Source organism: Letharia columbiana (genome assembly GCF_014066305.1).
Source record: "Letharia columbiana isolate WasteWater2 chromosome Unknown Sc0000000_s0, whole genome shotgun sequence".
NCBI lineage: Eukaryota > Fungi > Ascomycota > Lecanoromycetes > Lecanorales > Parmeliaceae > Letharia > Letharia columbiana.
The window spans coordinates 1,348,278-1,363,001 of NW_023501036.1; the positions used below are offsets into that span (position 1 = coordinate 1,348,278).

At 49.5% G+C, this 14,724-nt stretch overlaps 5 protein-coding genes across 5 annotated transcripts; 2 read left to right on the forward strand and 3 right to left on the reverse strand.

The window, feature by feature from the left end:
• Positions 1–42: 42 nt before the first annotated feature.
• Positions 43–1,678, reverse strand: HO173_000326 (uncharacterized protein; the record flags this gene model as incomplete). The annotated part of the gene is made up of 4 exons (XM_037302276.1): positions 43–149; positions 217–486; positions 534–1,484; positions 1,633–1,678. The coding sequence occupies 4 exons, from the start codon at positions 1,676–1,678 to the stop codon at positions 43–45; spliced, it is 1,374 nt and encodes a 457-aa protein (XP_037170855.1).
• Positions 1,679–7,028: 5,350 nt separating this feature from the next.
• Positions 7,029–8,003, reverse strand: HO173_000327 (uncharacterized protein; the record flags this gene model as incomplete). The annotated part of the gene is made up of 2 exons (XM_037302277.1): positions 7,029–7,120; positions 7,175–8,003. 2 exons carry the CDS (start codon positions 8,001–8,003, stop codon positions 7,029–7,031), a joined length of 921 nt encoding a protein of 306 aa, XP_037170856.1.
• A 197-nt stretch (positions 8,004–8,200) lies between these two features.
• On the forward strand, positions 8,201–9,773 carry HO173_000328 (uncharacterized protein; the record flags this gene model as incomplete). The annotated part of the gene is made up of 4 exons (XM_037302278.1): positions 8,201–8,230; positions 8,293–8,485; positions 8,665–9,414; positions 9,487–9,773. 4 exons carry the CDS (start codon positions 8,201–8,203, stop codon positions 9,771–9,773), a joined length of 1,260 nt encoding a protein of 419 aa, XP_037170857.1.
• Positions 9,774–10,411: 638 nt separating this feature from the next.
• HO173_000329 (uncharacterized protein) lies at positions 10,412–11,840 on the reverse strand (the record flags this gene model as incomplete). The annotated part of the gene is made up of 4 exons (XM_037302279.1): positions 10,412–11,275; positions 11,333–11,504; positions 11,556–11,613; positions 11,678–11,840. 4 exons carry the CDS (start codon positions 11,838–11,840, stop codon positions 10,412–10,414), a joined length of 1,257 nt encoding a protein of 418 aa, XP_037170858.1.
• Positions 11,841–12,559: 719 nt separating this feature from the next.
• Positions 12,560–14,571, forward strand: HO173_000330 (uncharacterized protein; the record flags this gene model as incomplete). The annotated part of the gene is made up of 5 exons (XM_037302280.1): positions 12,560–12,562; positions 12,641–13,443; positions 13,495–14,163; positions 14,327–14,356; positions 14,448–14,571. The coding sequence occupies 5 exons, from the start codon at positions 12,560–12,562 to the stop codon at positions 14,569–14,571; spliced, it is 1,629 nt and encodes a 542-aa protein (XP_037170859.1).
• Positions 14,572–14,724: the final 153 nt, after the last annotated feature.

The window sequence follows — 14,724 nt, forward strand, 5'->3', positions numbered from 1 at the left end:
TCTTAAGAAATCATTAGCTAGCGGTCATGGTCGAGCAACTGCTTATTGTTTGCCAGCACCGGGCCCAGATTGGCCGAGCATTGGGTCTATTTCCGCTTCTTCGTCGTTCTCGTCGTCACTGCTAATAAGATCAATGCATTGGGTTAGAACTGCCTAGCTGTTAGACGGTATAGTTTTCATGTCTGTCACGATAAATTGGACTGTTCCTTGGCTTACTTTCGATAATCTCTTGCTCGGCGACTCCCATCTGATAATCAACGAGCCCATGCTTTTCTAGGCCATCGCAAAGTGAAACGACCTCGTTTCCCATCTCTTCAAGAAATTCCTTCGGCAGCAAGCTTTGAGGCTGCGCTGGAGGTCGCCCTGTGTCTAACATTTGTTGTGTATCGTCTTTCTGACGTTGTAGCATTGCAAGCCAGCATACGTTGAAGCTGTCCCAGAATTCAATGCGCTCTGCGTGCTTTTTCTGATCATCTTGTGTAAGTTCTGGCAATGTTAGCCTTGAATCTACCGTAGCTCTAGAGTCACCTCACTGAGAGCATCCACGTTCTCTGACAACCAATGAGAAATCTCCAGTAGTGACTCCCCAGCTTTGATGAGATGTCCTTTCGAGGTTTGGTCGTTTATTACCCCGATATTTCTCTGATACCGATCGTAGGCAGCAGCAAAAGTATCTAACTCTTCTTCAGGCTGCTCGGAAGCTGCCGTTTCAACGTTAGGATTCACGTCGGGTCCCACAGTAGGATAGGACGAGGCAAGGGTCGAACGCCCGAGAGGAGCTGCGGAGGTATACTGCATGGATGGGGGATATGCTGCTGTGGGGTACTGTTGAGGCATTGCAGCGGGTCCCGTCACGTTGGTACCGTGGCCTGGACTGTAGTATTGGGGAGCCCCAAACTGGCTGCCCAAGACTTGCGCTGCTGACTGCCGGGATTGGTACTGGCTCACAGTGTCATACGGAGATTGCGGTTGAGCTTGTTGCGGTACGTGGTACATCATCTGCGACGTGTATTGGGGGAACTGTCGTTGCCTCTGGGGGTCTTGCAAGTACTCGAGTTGGTACTGGAATTGCGGACCGTGCATTTGCGGCGTTGAGTACTGCTGGCCTGGCGGATAGTCGTAGCTTCCCAGCTCGTGTGAGCTCCCTGCACCTGCAGACAAAGGGGCAGATGTGGAAGGCCGAGTCGTTAAGGGTTGCGCTTGTCTGGAACGATCAGAGCCATCTCCACCTGGCGCGCCTCTTAGATTCTGGACATTTGGCACATTGACTCCATGCCCTCCATATTCCGGGACATATCCGCGGGGATAGTTTTGCTGCTCATATTGCCTTCTTCGCTGTTCGTCACCTTCCATGCCACCAATCCAGCTTCTCTTGGACTGCTTCACCGCCGGGTCGAATGCCGAAATGGGAAAAGTCCCTGGCGAAGCAGGAGGCGTCGCGTAGAGGGCCAGGTTGTCGACAGCACCGAAGCGCTCCGTGGAGGCTGAAAGGCAAAGGGGGTATCCCCTCCGATGTAGATTTGTAGGAAGACGGCTTCAGATTGAGCTGTTGTTGAAGGAGAGAGTCGAAGACTAGCTGGATGGTTAGGAATGGGTTGGAGGGAAGTCATATATGGCTGGGTAGGATCTCACGGATAACGTGGCCCGGGGACCCAGTGTGAATCGCGGATAGATTCATAGGCTAATTGGAGGTGGATGAATCTCTGCCAAAAAGGAATGAGTGAGGCAAGTGAATCGGCTTAACACAAGGATGGTGGCTTAAGGAAAGAGGAAGAAATGAATGGGCGAATTATTCTTAGAATGTCAATTGAATAGATTAGGAAGGAAGCATGGGGAGGACGTCGCTGTGGCAAGCCAAAAAAAGAATGAATGTGTTGTTATGTTTGAAAGGTAGGATTGTGGTGAAAGTCGGTAAGTTGGGACCCTTGAATACGCAAGTAATGTGATGTGCAACTGGGATGATCATGGGGAGGCGGCCTTAGGCGTGAATAGAACTGCAATGGGCGGATTTTGCTTAATGCTTGCAGGCTCGCGAGCGAAGGATCGTCGTACGTAAGGTACCAACACCGATAAAGTACTGAGGTGAGACGTTACACCCGAAAGCACTGACTGCACTGTCGACCCCGAGCTTGTGTAATAACCCTATCATACCTTTTCCTTACCGACTCCACCAGAGAAGGCGATACAGTGACTGGAACTGCGGGCGACTTGGCGAGAGATGCAGGGAGCTTGATGATAGAAAGAACAGGACGCTATTACTGAGGCATCCAATTGGCTGGCATGGATGTATCAGGTAAGTAAGCATGCGCAAACTGACCATCCGCACATCCTAGTTTGATATGACTTGTAACCTTTGGCCTATGAGTGCAGGGTGACCTGTGAGAGGCCTGGAAAAGGCGTGTGGAAACAGCTAGAGAGGAGCTACTGTAGGCAGGAAAGCAAGTTGCGTCCGTCTTGAATCGCGCGTGTTTATGTTACGTATCATACCATACGGAGGCGCGGATGAGACGAAGCGCTTTCCACTGAAATGAGGCAATAAGCGCGATGGATCTGGAATGAGTAATTTTGAGTTGTTTGAGTATTCTGAACGCCTTCAAGGTTAAATCATGAAGGGTTAGGAAGTTGGGAGATTAGGAAGGACGTCTTTTGGTGTTGCGGACAGTCCGGACAGTCCGGACAGTCCCTCAACAAGCAACGATGCGAAAGCAAGATGAGGAAACGAAGTGCTCCAAAAGGAGGATTGGGAGAAAGGGAAAGATGTCGTGCATATGCCCACGCCATGACATGATTCGAAAGGACCGCCGTCAACAACAGCCAACAGCCAATAGCCAGTAGTCAATAGTCAATAGTCGATAGTCGATAGTCGATAGTCTATAGACAATAATAGTCAATAGTCAATAGTCAATAGTCAATAGGCGGTAGTCGGTAGTCGGTAGTCAGTAGTCCGTAAAGTAGTCTGTAGCCTGAAGTACCTTAGTCCGTAGCAGATTATTAGTAGAAGCACCAAAGTATTAGAGTCTGAACACTCGAGTTTTGGCGGGGGCTAAAGCATGATCTTTTAGCGCCTCTCACAAATTCTTGACCAACTTCTACCTTTGACCTTTCACTGGTGAACCAAACTTATCACAGAGTCCAGATCCCGGAGGTGAGAGGGATCAGACAACGAAGAAGAAGAAGAAGAAGAGAGAAGAAGAGAATTGTCTGTCCATCCAACACCGGCTTCTTGATCCAAATGCGGTCCAAGAGGAAAGGCAATTCGTCCTAGATTCATCGTGATTGGTGCCTATGTCCAAAATGATGGCTGAGCAGGACGGGCCTACCTTGTTTCACCACCTGATTTCCTGCCTCCTGAGTGCTTCTCTGCGGACGGCTATGCCCGACGAAACGAAGTACTGAATCTCTTACAATCGTGTTTTACCATGGAACCCGCAATGCGGGAGATGAAAAGGGTTTGTCCGTTGGTCACTAACAATCCTGATGATCAATCGACAGGCCACCGCGGCGCCACATCGGTTTTCTGAACCAGGAAATGCGTCTATTGGCAGCCGAGGCTGACGGTAGTCGTCCCCATGTGTGGGAGAAAGGCGTTTGCGGCCAAGGTCTCTCTCTCATGGGTCAAGATGCAGGATTTTGCCACTTTCTCGCATTCGCCTGTTCAGCTACTGCCAAGGCAATCAATTGCGACTCGTCTCATTGCCACGCTGAGACGGCGAGAATACGGGGCAAAGGGAGGGCCAGGGGGAGGATCAGATGCGACGTTGGGCAGCAGTTTTGGTAGGGTATGCCGGAGATTTTCCCACCCGACTTGGTTTCTTGCCGGTTTGTTGACAAACGCAGGAAAAGAGAGATGCAAATGTTCCGGAAAATCAGGGCAAGAGATCAACGTCTGATTTATTTTTGTGCGCTTGGGAATCTGGGATAACTCTCGCATGGTCAGACGAGGCTTTTGATTGGATACCGACACTGACTTACATCGTCGATCTTTTCGCCTCCACACACCCAAGTCAGGTTTAGTGAGTCGAGCCTTCAGCCTTCAGCCTTCAGCCTTCAGCCTTCAGCCTCAAAGCCTCAAGCTTCAAGCGCCTCAATCTCTTTGCCCGAAGGAAAGCCCTTTTTTGCCCTTGTTTTTCCGGCCCCGAGAGAAGAAAAGAAAGTGCCATTGGTCAAGGATTTGATGTGATTGGTCACCTGCACTGCTGCAACTCTCCTAGACTCATCGACTCATTTTTCCTTAGACTCCCTCCACATGGGATCTACTGCAGGTACCCAAACTTCTTAGCGCCACTCCCCCCAAAGTCAATGCTGACCTTGATATAGGTATTCGCTTAGGTATTGGAAAGTCCCCCAGCATTATTGTAATATCTGACAGCCTAACAAATCATTCATTTCATTGTTTTCTTTCTCTTCCCCTCCTTTTTTTCCAACTTCCAACTTGCAACTTCCAACTTCCAACTGCTTATTATTAATTATTGACAACTTGAGCTTCGTCAGACTGCAACACAATTCATCCATTGTGTAATCAAGATTGGAGGATCTTCCAACACGTCAAATGTTTCGTAGGCTCCTCGCGTGTTGGTCTCGTTACAAAACTGAGACAATCGTCCGCCGGAATGACCGCCCTCCGTAATCTTGATGATTACGCTTCAACCCTCCTTGAATGCAAGGCGATATCGTAAGCCGATCGTTCGACGCCTGCACTGTAGCAGTGAGCCGTTTTGCCTCGCAATTCTTCTCTCTGCGCATTAGGGTTTCTTGAGAACAAGGTCTTGAAGCCAGACTTCCCTTGCCAACCGTGCGCAACATGGTAATTCGCGCGGAGCCACCAGCTTCATGTGATCCGCAGGAGCTCAGAGTGTGTCGTAACAAGCATTCCAAGTATCCCTGAAGACCTTTACCAAAAAGATCTAATATAGGCTCTCATGACTCTGTATGGAGCTAAAGAGGTTGTCACTGATGCAAAGAGCTAACCGCGACATCCTGCATTGCCCCTTTGTCACATGTTCGCCAGTCGCCGCAGCGTTCCAAGTTTCTTTCTTCACGAGCATGTGATACCGACCAGGAAAACAACTCTATTACACCAAGGTCTGTTCGGAGTCAGTGGGTAAAAGGCTGAGGAGGCTAAACCTAGCCAACGTTTGGTGACGTACCGGTTCTATATTTCGACAAGCGTCTTGTGATCTTCCAAACCTCCCGGATTGTGCTGGCATAGAGCACTGAGGAGTCATCAAGTCAGTGTTGAGAGTATTCGGTGGCTGGCGGCAGCAAAAGATCGTCTCCAGAATTGAGAAACGCTGGTTGCGCATGGCTCTGCAGGGTACTGACGTCTGGCCGTCTATTCATACCTCGACTTCTCTTCCAGGTAAAACAAGGTTCTCTTTTATGGTCCATAGGGGCAGACGAGGTTTCCGACAACGGATAGACCTGTGATGGGAGGCTCCGTCTTGCGATTCCGAACATACCCAGGCCACTCACAGTTCGTGATGGGGGAACGAGCTCCTGGAACAGTCTAATAAAATCATTCTGAATAAGCATATGCTCCTTCAGTATTCAATGCGCCCGCAGTATTAGATCATATTCGCTGAAGCCGCCAGCGGCTCTCCGCAGGTGTCAAGAATCCATCCAAACCACCTCATGGAAAACCGCCCAGGGAGAGTGGTCCTCTCATTTCTGATCGAATCCTGAATGCAAAAGTCTCACAGCAGTATGGTGACAAGTGAGCAAAGGCTCTGGGTGGGGAGAGAGGCAGAGCGAGCACCGCAGCCATGTCATTGTCCAACATCTTCCAATCCGTGTCTCGTTAAGTGTGACAGTTGTCTGTCTGTCTTTAGATTGTGCGCAGGTGGAGTGTGTAGGGGCACAATCAGTGTGTAGCAGAGTCATAAGCAGTCGTCGAGTGCGCCGGCTTTGCTGCTGTTTTCCCGCGCCTTGGCGTCCTGTTTCGCAAGGCTGCAGATCCACCTCCTTTTGTCGTGTCGTCTGCCTTTTGAATTATTTGCATGAAGAGATGGACGATGTTGCTGTGGTCTGCTTCCCTACGGTGGATTTCTCAATCGGAACATGTGGACCATGGCATGCATGGTAGTCTGTCTTGGGCGGCTTTACCAACAGGTATTCAAGCTGTCACGACAACCTGAGGACTAGTAGCGGTCGTTCGATCGAACAACCAGGCTTGAAAGGGTTCTGCGTAAAATTGCGAAATCTCGTGGAAATGCCTTCTAGTTAACCGTATCACTACTAACCAGGCTCAACCGTGTTTACAAGTTGAACAAATATTGGCCCGCATGTTCTGACCGAACCCTAGCCACAGTCACTTTACTTTGGCGCGTTTGTTGCTGTGCTCGTGCCCAGTGTGGGGTCGGTTACATATCTGCTGGTAATTCAACAAGGCATAGCAGTCGGGATTTCTGGCTACTCAGGAGAGCTGGATGTATATGCGACGACATCTGCTCATAATAAAGAGGTCATGACGCTAGCTATAGTACTATCACATCACCATGGCATTGCTCAGTGGGGAGACGATCGGAAGGACAAATTCCTATCTGCAACAGTGACTGTCATCTCCGAGACCTTGTGCCGAGCCTTCGAGAAGTACCTTTGCTTTTGTGTAGCTGGTGCTTCACCGGCCTTTTCGCCAAACATTTTGCCCGGCTCAGGTATTATACTAGCCAACTCATTATGATGCAAATGAGCCAATCCTGCAATCCCAGAATCTTTGTATCAGGATGCTTATATTCCCTATCGACCCCACCGCTCGCTCTGAACCTCTGGAGCGATTTGGAGCGCTCGGAGTCTTTGTTAGCTCGAGACGAGTCCATGGAGGGGACAACGGAAGAAATAAACCGGGCTGATTCGTTCTTTACAAGAACTTCCTCTTTCTCTTGTATGCGGTTCAAGACTCTTTCTCGACACTTAAGATACTTTCGTGCAGTGCAACGCAAACAGAACTGCTAGTACCGGGGGGTTTCTTTGTTGGGGATGTAACGCTCTATGTACATAGAAACCAAGCCTGTCAAGATGGCAGTATCCATCTATCTCTTCACCCAAGCCGGCATTTTTCTTGCTTTCACGTGACCAGGTTTCTTCCTTTCAACACGCCGGGGATCTCGAGTGACGCAGCCAGCTAGAGGCGCAATCCATTAGCTTCTTCAAATTCAGAGATCGGTTGAAGACTAACCCCTTCTCAGCGCCGGCTTCAAGGCGGGCTCGAAAACCATCAGCGCCTTCGCTGCCCCCAAGGTAATTGCCTCGGCCTGCCCTGTACTCCCCCCTCCACTGACTAGCGCCCAGACGTTGTACTTGTCCATTCTACCAGTAGCTTTTAGCGCCCACAATGCGCTCTCCCTGTCGTGTATCCTCCCGAATGCGCTATTAATGCTTTTGCCATTCACCAGCACCTCCCCTTCCCCCTGTACGAGATACACTTTCGCGGAGCTTGATTTTCGTCGTCCGACTCCGTAGGCACGTCCGTCAGCATCGATAATGTTGGGCCTCTTGGTGACAGCGTATGGATCGATGTCACGTTTGTAAATTTCCATGGCTTCTTTCAAAGGTGCGGGCATGACAGCGGGGTGTATCCTGTTCAGCCGCTGCAGAACCTCAACAACCTTATGATACTTGGATGCTCGTATAGGTTCGCCGACCAGGAGGCGGTATTGTGTGACAGTCCGCCATGCTACCCTTGGAGCCTGTGCTGGGGCAACGGTTGGAAGGGTTTGGTAACGGCGCAAGAGGGCTAGGAGATTGAGGTAGTTGTCCGTGGAGTCAGGTCTGCCCGTGAAGTAGGACGGCGATGCGGGGACGACGCGGGCGTTTTGAGGATTGGATGGGGAGTTTTGTGTGAGGTTTACTGGGGGGTGCAGCAATGGCTCGAGAAGAGCCGGTAGAGGTGAATGTTCGTTTCCGCAGGATTTCACCGTGACATTTCGGGCATTGGATAGTCCACCGTGATGATAGAGGCCAGGATAGCTTGGAAGCCATGGCTCAAACCATTGAAATGCAATCATAAACCAAGGATGATAATCTTGAAGGAGATGAGCTCAAGGCTTTGAATAATTGAAGCCTCGAAGGAAAAGAGGCGGCGCTAAAAAAGAAATAAGCGCGCCGAAATTTTGCGAAGAACAAAAATCTGCTTCGCATCCCACACTTGACACGGGTTTCATATCCCAGTCACATCCCTCTTCTACAGCTCACAACCGCAGATATGTCTTTCGGAAAGTTATACACACGCGAGGTAAGCCTCCTGATGCTGTAGTACTCGCGCTGGAGCATACCTCCTGATCATAACTTCTGCAGGGGAACGCACGTTCCACAGCCATTCGAGCCGTCGCCAAGGCAAATAAGCTTGACCTTGAGATCGTTGACACGGACGTTTCCAAAGGGCCTCTCAGTACCGAGTATTTGAAGCTTAACAAGCTTGGAAGAATACCGTCTTTTGTGGGAGCAGATGGATACGAGTTGACCGAGTGCATTGCCATCGCCATATACGGTACGTTTCCTCCTTCTTGGCCCCAACAGTACCCTCCCATACATGATGAAAAATATTATCAAATACAGTTATCCCTGTCTGAAGACTACTGTTGAGAAATATTCACACTCTGACTATATCTTACCTTTGCCAAAACTGAACTTGAAACAAGACTCAGGACATGAGCTAATGCGCAGCAGTCACGTCTCAGAATGAGAAAACCAGCCTTCTCGGCAAGACCAAGCAAGATTATGCCTCCATCGTCCGCTGGATGTCTTTCGCCAACGCCGAGGTCCTCCCAGCCCTTGGGGGATGGTTCCGCCCACTCATTGGCCGCGATCCTTACAACAAAAAGAACGTTGACGAAGCCAGCAAAAATGCGCTTAAAGCGGTTTCTGTACTCAATGAACACCTCCTCGTACATACCTATCTCGTTGGGGAGCGTATCACTTTAGCCGATCTGTTCACAGCCGGCATCATCTCCCGCGGCTTTGAATTCTTCTTCGACAAGCACTGGCGTGAGGAGAACCCTAATGTCACTCGATGGTACGAGACTGTGTGCAACCAGCCGATCTACTCGGATATTGCTGGCAAACTTGATTTCATTGATGAGGCCATCAAGAACCAGCCTCCCAAGACAGAAAAGCAGGAGAAGCCTAAGAAGGAGCAAGCCCCAAAGGCACAACCTAAGCCAAAGGCTAAAGAAATTGAAGAGGAAGAGGAAGAGGAGGACAAACCAGCGCCCAAGCCAAAGCACCCTCTAGAAGCTTTACCAAAGCCGACACTAGCTCTCGACGACTGGAAGCGCAAGTACTCCAATGAAGAGACACGGGCAGTCGCACTGCCCTGGTTTTGGGAGAATTTCAACGCGGAAGATTATTCGTTGTGGAAATGCGATTACAAGTACAACGACGAGCTTACGCAGACCTTCATGACTGCCAATCTCATTGGTACGCTTCTGCCTCTCTACGCTGCTCCTCTTTTTTCTGACATTGGTGGCTAATGCTTCAATTTTTTTGTAGGCGGATTTTTCACCCGCCTCGAAGGTTCCCGGAAGTACATCTTTGGCTGCGCCTCTGTCTACGGCATGAAGAACGACTCCATTGTCCAAGGTGCCTTCGTCATCCGTGGCCAGGAAGCTCTACCTGCCTTTGACGTCGCACCCGACTACGAGAGCTACGAATTCATCAAGCTTGATCCCAGCAAAGCCGAAGACAAGGAATTCGTCAATGACCAGTGGAGTTGGGATAAGCCGGTCGAGGTTCAAGGGAAGACATATGAGTGGGCGGACGGGAAAGTATTCAAGTAAACCCTGTTTACAAAATCAATAGCTGTCAGAGAAACGATGACTCCGAACATGGAAAGCTGCTATACGTGATACAGAGCTGAGCGCGTCTTGTTAAGCGATTGACGAATTGATGGTCACTCCCTCTTGCGACAGCACAGAAGCTTGTTCACTAGACCCCCGCTATCATAGATCTGGTCACAAAAAAGCATAGCATTCACAAAGAATCTCGCAAAACTGTCTCAGAAATTCCGATTGATTGACCCATGTGATGATGTCTTCAATGCTTTCTTAGTACCTGGGATTAATCTCGACCGAAATAGCCAATAAATCTCCAATTCTCTAGCTAGCCAGCTAGTAGATGAGTAGTGACTGCCAAGTCGTTTTTTCAAAATTCTTGAGGTCGAAAGCTTGCTGCTCGGTCAAGGTCCATGAACGGATTGGTGAGCTTTTGAAAAAGCGACGAGGCCTCTCGCCTTCAGACTTCATTTCCACATCTCCGCTTTGCAGCAAGGTATATGGGTGTCGATGAGAAAGAATCCACTGGCCTGATCGGCTTCGTCAAAATTCTTGACGCACTACTCGTTTCTCGAGATGCTATGGCAAGGCAGTGATGATGGCGGAGCTTGATGGACCTCGGAATGACCCTCGTTGAAGCATCGCTACGCAATTAGTGTTCCAGCTAATGGGGCGGCAATCGGAGGATCAAACGTGGAATCAAGTGGCGGAAAGACGGGATGCAAAGCATACACCGGCCCTTTGGATTCTTCGCCATCAAATAACAGGAAGTTCTGAATTGGCTGTTCTCTCTGGCCCAAGACATTGATGACATCCTGAGCAAGCTGGCCGCCCAAGAAGGCCGTTACTGGCGCGAGCTCGCTTCCAATGTTTTGCAGGAAGCTTCGGAGGAAGTCACTACGTAAAGTTTCGGACGGGAGCTGCAACTCCTTGTGCTTCTCCGTTGCCAGCGTGGTGAAGAGCTCAAGATCAGCGTGCCTGTGTGTTGGTATTGCGCCAGAGATACTGTGGAATTCCCACAATGCTCTCATACAAGTCAGAAGAGGAGAGACCTGAAGCTTGCGTCTTCGAGAATTAACCTGGTCGGTAGGTAGTGGGGAGGTGTTTGCGAGCACCATTGGCGAATAGATTTCTCGCTTGGTGACCATTTCAATCACTTTCCCATTTTCTTTCTTGGTGCTAGTAGCCACAATTGATCTGGTGAGGGTTTCTGCTGTCAGAGCTGTTGGACGATTTGACTTTTCGCGTTCAACTACATAGTCATGCGAGATTAGGTCTGCAAATATGTAGCCGTAAAATCCATGGGTTCCTGAAGCGTAGAACGGTCTGTTGCATAGGCGGCACGAAGCGTTGATGGTTGAAAGAGTTGCAAGATCCAAATCGGTTGCAATGATCATGTCGAAGGGAGCAAAGTACTCAGGCTGCTTCAGAGTAATGTCCTCGGTATCAACGCGAAGAGATACTCTGGGATTCAGCCGCCGTATCTGAGGCGCTGCTGACTCGGCACGCTGTCAAATGATTAGCCTTGAGGTAGATTCTGTTGCATGCAATGTTGAATGTCATACATTCATGCCGATGTCTTGGTCAGAGATGAAGAACTGCGCTCCAAGATCATCGTCTACAACAACTTGGCTGTCTTGCACAGTCAGAGAGCCTATACCAGCAAGCACAAGGTTCTTGGCAATTTCGTTCGCAAGAGCTCTCATGGTGATAAGGAGAACATTTGCAGTTCGTAGCCTGACGAATCGTAAGTCCATGGATCAGCAACTTAACAAGCAAGCTTGCCACCTTTCCTGAGCTTTGACGCCCCACAAGCGTATCTGTCGGTCATACAGTGCAATCTCATCTAAAGTTCCGAAATATTAGTGAATTTGAATCAAGAAACAGGAAGCGTGTGCGTTGACACACACCTGCGCTGATTGACTGAGGCTTATCTGAAATGTCGGATTGTAGTTGAGGATGATCTTGGAAGTGAATCTGATTTGTGGCATGAGCTGAGGCGTCTCCATTGGTGGTTGATGAGACTCCATTGGTTGCCGAAGGCTCCGTCATTGGCTGATGCCCGGGATTCATGATTTTGTGATATGTAGCAAAGGAAGGAGATATGTGGCACTTGATGAAGTAGAAGGGAGGGAAATGGGAGGAGCGGAATGATGGATGGATGGGGCAGAGGAAGTAGCAATCAAGTGTCAAGGCAAAATATGCTGATGTGCTCTGACTCTGAGCCTCTGAATAACAGGTACTGTATGCTATTAATGGGGTGAATACAGTACTTACAGAGTAAAGTACTTTGACTTGTTAAGCTTACCTTACCTTATTAGCAAACGCGCGCTGCATGAATTTCGTTAGTCGCGGAGAATAAAGAAAACCTTACCTTACTGACGTGAACTTGTTAAGTACTTTACCACTATAGTCTATACCACCACCACCACCATTAAGTAAAGTACTTTACAAGTTTATTTTACCTTCGCCATGGTGCTGGTGTTGCTAGACTGCTAGTGTAAGTAGGGTGCTCGCCGTGTCCGCCTGGCTCACTCGCCATCATTTCATCAGATCAGCCATACGCTCGAGTCCTCGACTAATCGACTACATCCACACTCCAACTGGACACTTCAACTGAATAGTGATGAGTTATTCATACTGCTCTGGAGCCTGACTATCCACTGTCTCCCATCTCTCTGGTCAACGTTGTTTGATCAAAGTCGTTTTCGAACCAGCTCCATGCAATCAACTAGCTACTTTACAATACTCATGCCTGCCGTCCAATGACACGTCCATTTGCTTCGTCCACCATGGTGAGTCTACCTTGGACCACGACCTATACCCGCTTGAAACCCATTCTTAGCCAGTCTTGACACTGACGGCCAAGCAAGTCTGGCAACTTCGACTTCCCACCTGCAACTACGAGGCAAGGCCAGGCTCCTTCCTTCCACGATGCCTCCAACATTGTTCGAGAAACTGCATCGCATCGCAACGCTCTACGACATAGGATCGAAGAAGTACGGCGATTGAGAGACCATATGAATAACTCGGACGAGCGTCAAAGACTGCGAGTGGTGCGAGAAGAGTTGAGGCGTAGAACCACTGCTGAGCCGAGGCCTGCAAATGGGAATACAGCGTCTGATGCCCAAGCTCCAACTTCTGCTATGAGATCCCGACTCGAAAATGTTCGTTACCGAGCTCGTCAACGTGTACAAGACCGAACGACTCCGTCGGGAAGTGGGGGAACCGTACAACAAGCGGTGGAGCGACTCAACGAAGCCAGCTCTAATCTTAGCTCATTACTCGACCAACCAATTCCGAGGATTGAATCTCCAGATATGAGTGCTCGAGAATACTCAGGCGAGGCAGAAGTGAACAGAAGACGGGCCAAGCGCCGAAAATTGGATGCTGATCCTTCATCTGCTGGCCACCTGAGAGGTTTTAGCTATGGGTACCGTGGACAAGTAGTACCCGGACCTCTGAAGATGGAAATCGTCAGCTGCGATGGTGGCTTACACACGGAAGCAGCCAGACATGGCAGAGAGTATTGGCCTGAGAACGTGCTCCGTAACGACAAGAGCGTCTATTGCACCGATAACAACAAATGCAATCTGATTTTACGTCATATGGGGGAGACTACATTTTGTTTAAAGAAGCTTGTGATCAAAGCCCCCGAAAGAGGATTTACAGCACCGTGAGCCTTCACGGGTGTCTAAATGGTTGTTGAGCTAATCTGCTGTGCTAGCATACAAGAAGGCATGGTCTTCGTTTCTATGTTAGCTTCTGATCTCCTTACTCGTACTGCTCAGTATCAGATGCGGGATCCTTCTCCGCTCCAGGAAAGCGAGGACCTGGAGCCTCTATTCTCAGACGACGCAAATGAAAGTCGACCCCCCTCTCGCAGACGAGACTCGAGTGCCCAACGCACAGTTCCTCCTCCAATCTCGAATCTAGCTGCTCGTAGCAATCGATATTACCATACCAGAGGTTTCAGGACCAGCGGCCAACCCTTTCCAGCAATCGACCTCCGCCATGATTCTACTCCGCCTTCCCAAACTTTCCTTCCTCCAGAGCCTGCTGACTTCGCAGTAACAACCTCATGTAACGACCCATCTTCTGATGAAGAAGAACCGTCAAGCGCCGCTACGCTGGCCGATCGCCTCCGCCGCGACCACCTTCCGTCACCTTTTGAGCTCTCCTCTGAAGAAGATACAGAAGACGGCTTAGAGCGCGGTATGCGACGTGCAAGGGTCTTGGGGGTTTCTTCGAGTCATACCTACTATCGCAGAAACAGTCGCAGGGCGGAACCGAGCAAGATTGAAATTGTCGGTGCTGCAGACGTTAGTGGAGATGGGACGGAGAACGAAAAAGTTTTGGCTCCGCATGCCAGGTTCTTCATCGAGAGAACTCGCAGGTACGTTGTTTTGGAATGATTTAACCCTACTCTGTACCCAATTTCGAACATAAGACAAGGTTTGCAAGCCAGGGAATGTTCTCATGTTTCAGAAGTGTCTTGGAAGTGTCTTGGAAGTGTTTTTGTCTCAAAAGGATTGTACTGACTCCGGAATATTTAACAGTGTGGTTAGTGTCAAATTTGACCCACCTGTGTGAGTACATACCTGTCTATACACTCCTTCTTGACTCCCGTCTAGCACCGAACGTAGTGCGGAGGCCCTTTGGCTGATGGTAATCACTCAGGTCCGGCAAATTCATCCTCCTGAAGCTGTGGAGTCCATCCAAGGAACAGAACATCGATATTCAAAGCATCGTGGCGTATGGTTTTGCGGGACCGAGGTTCTTTCCTGCTGCACAGATGACGTGAAGGCCCCTGCTAGCCATTGAGGAGTTCGTTGTTTTAAGCATTTGATTGGTTGAGATCCTGCCTTCTCTTAGGCATAAACGATAGATCGTGAGGAATGCTTTGAACTGTTTGCGGAGGGTATTTGATCTTTACAGGTGCCTTTGATGATAGGCC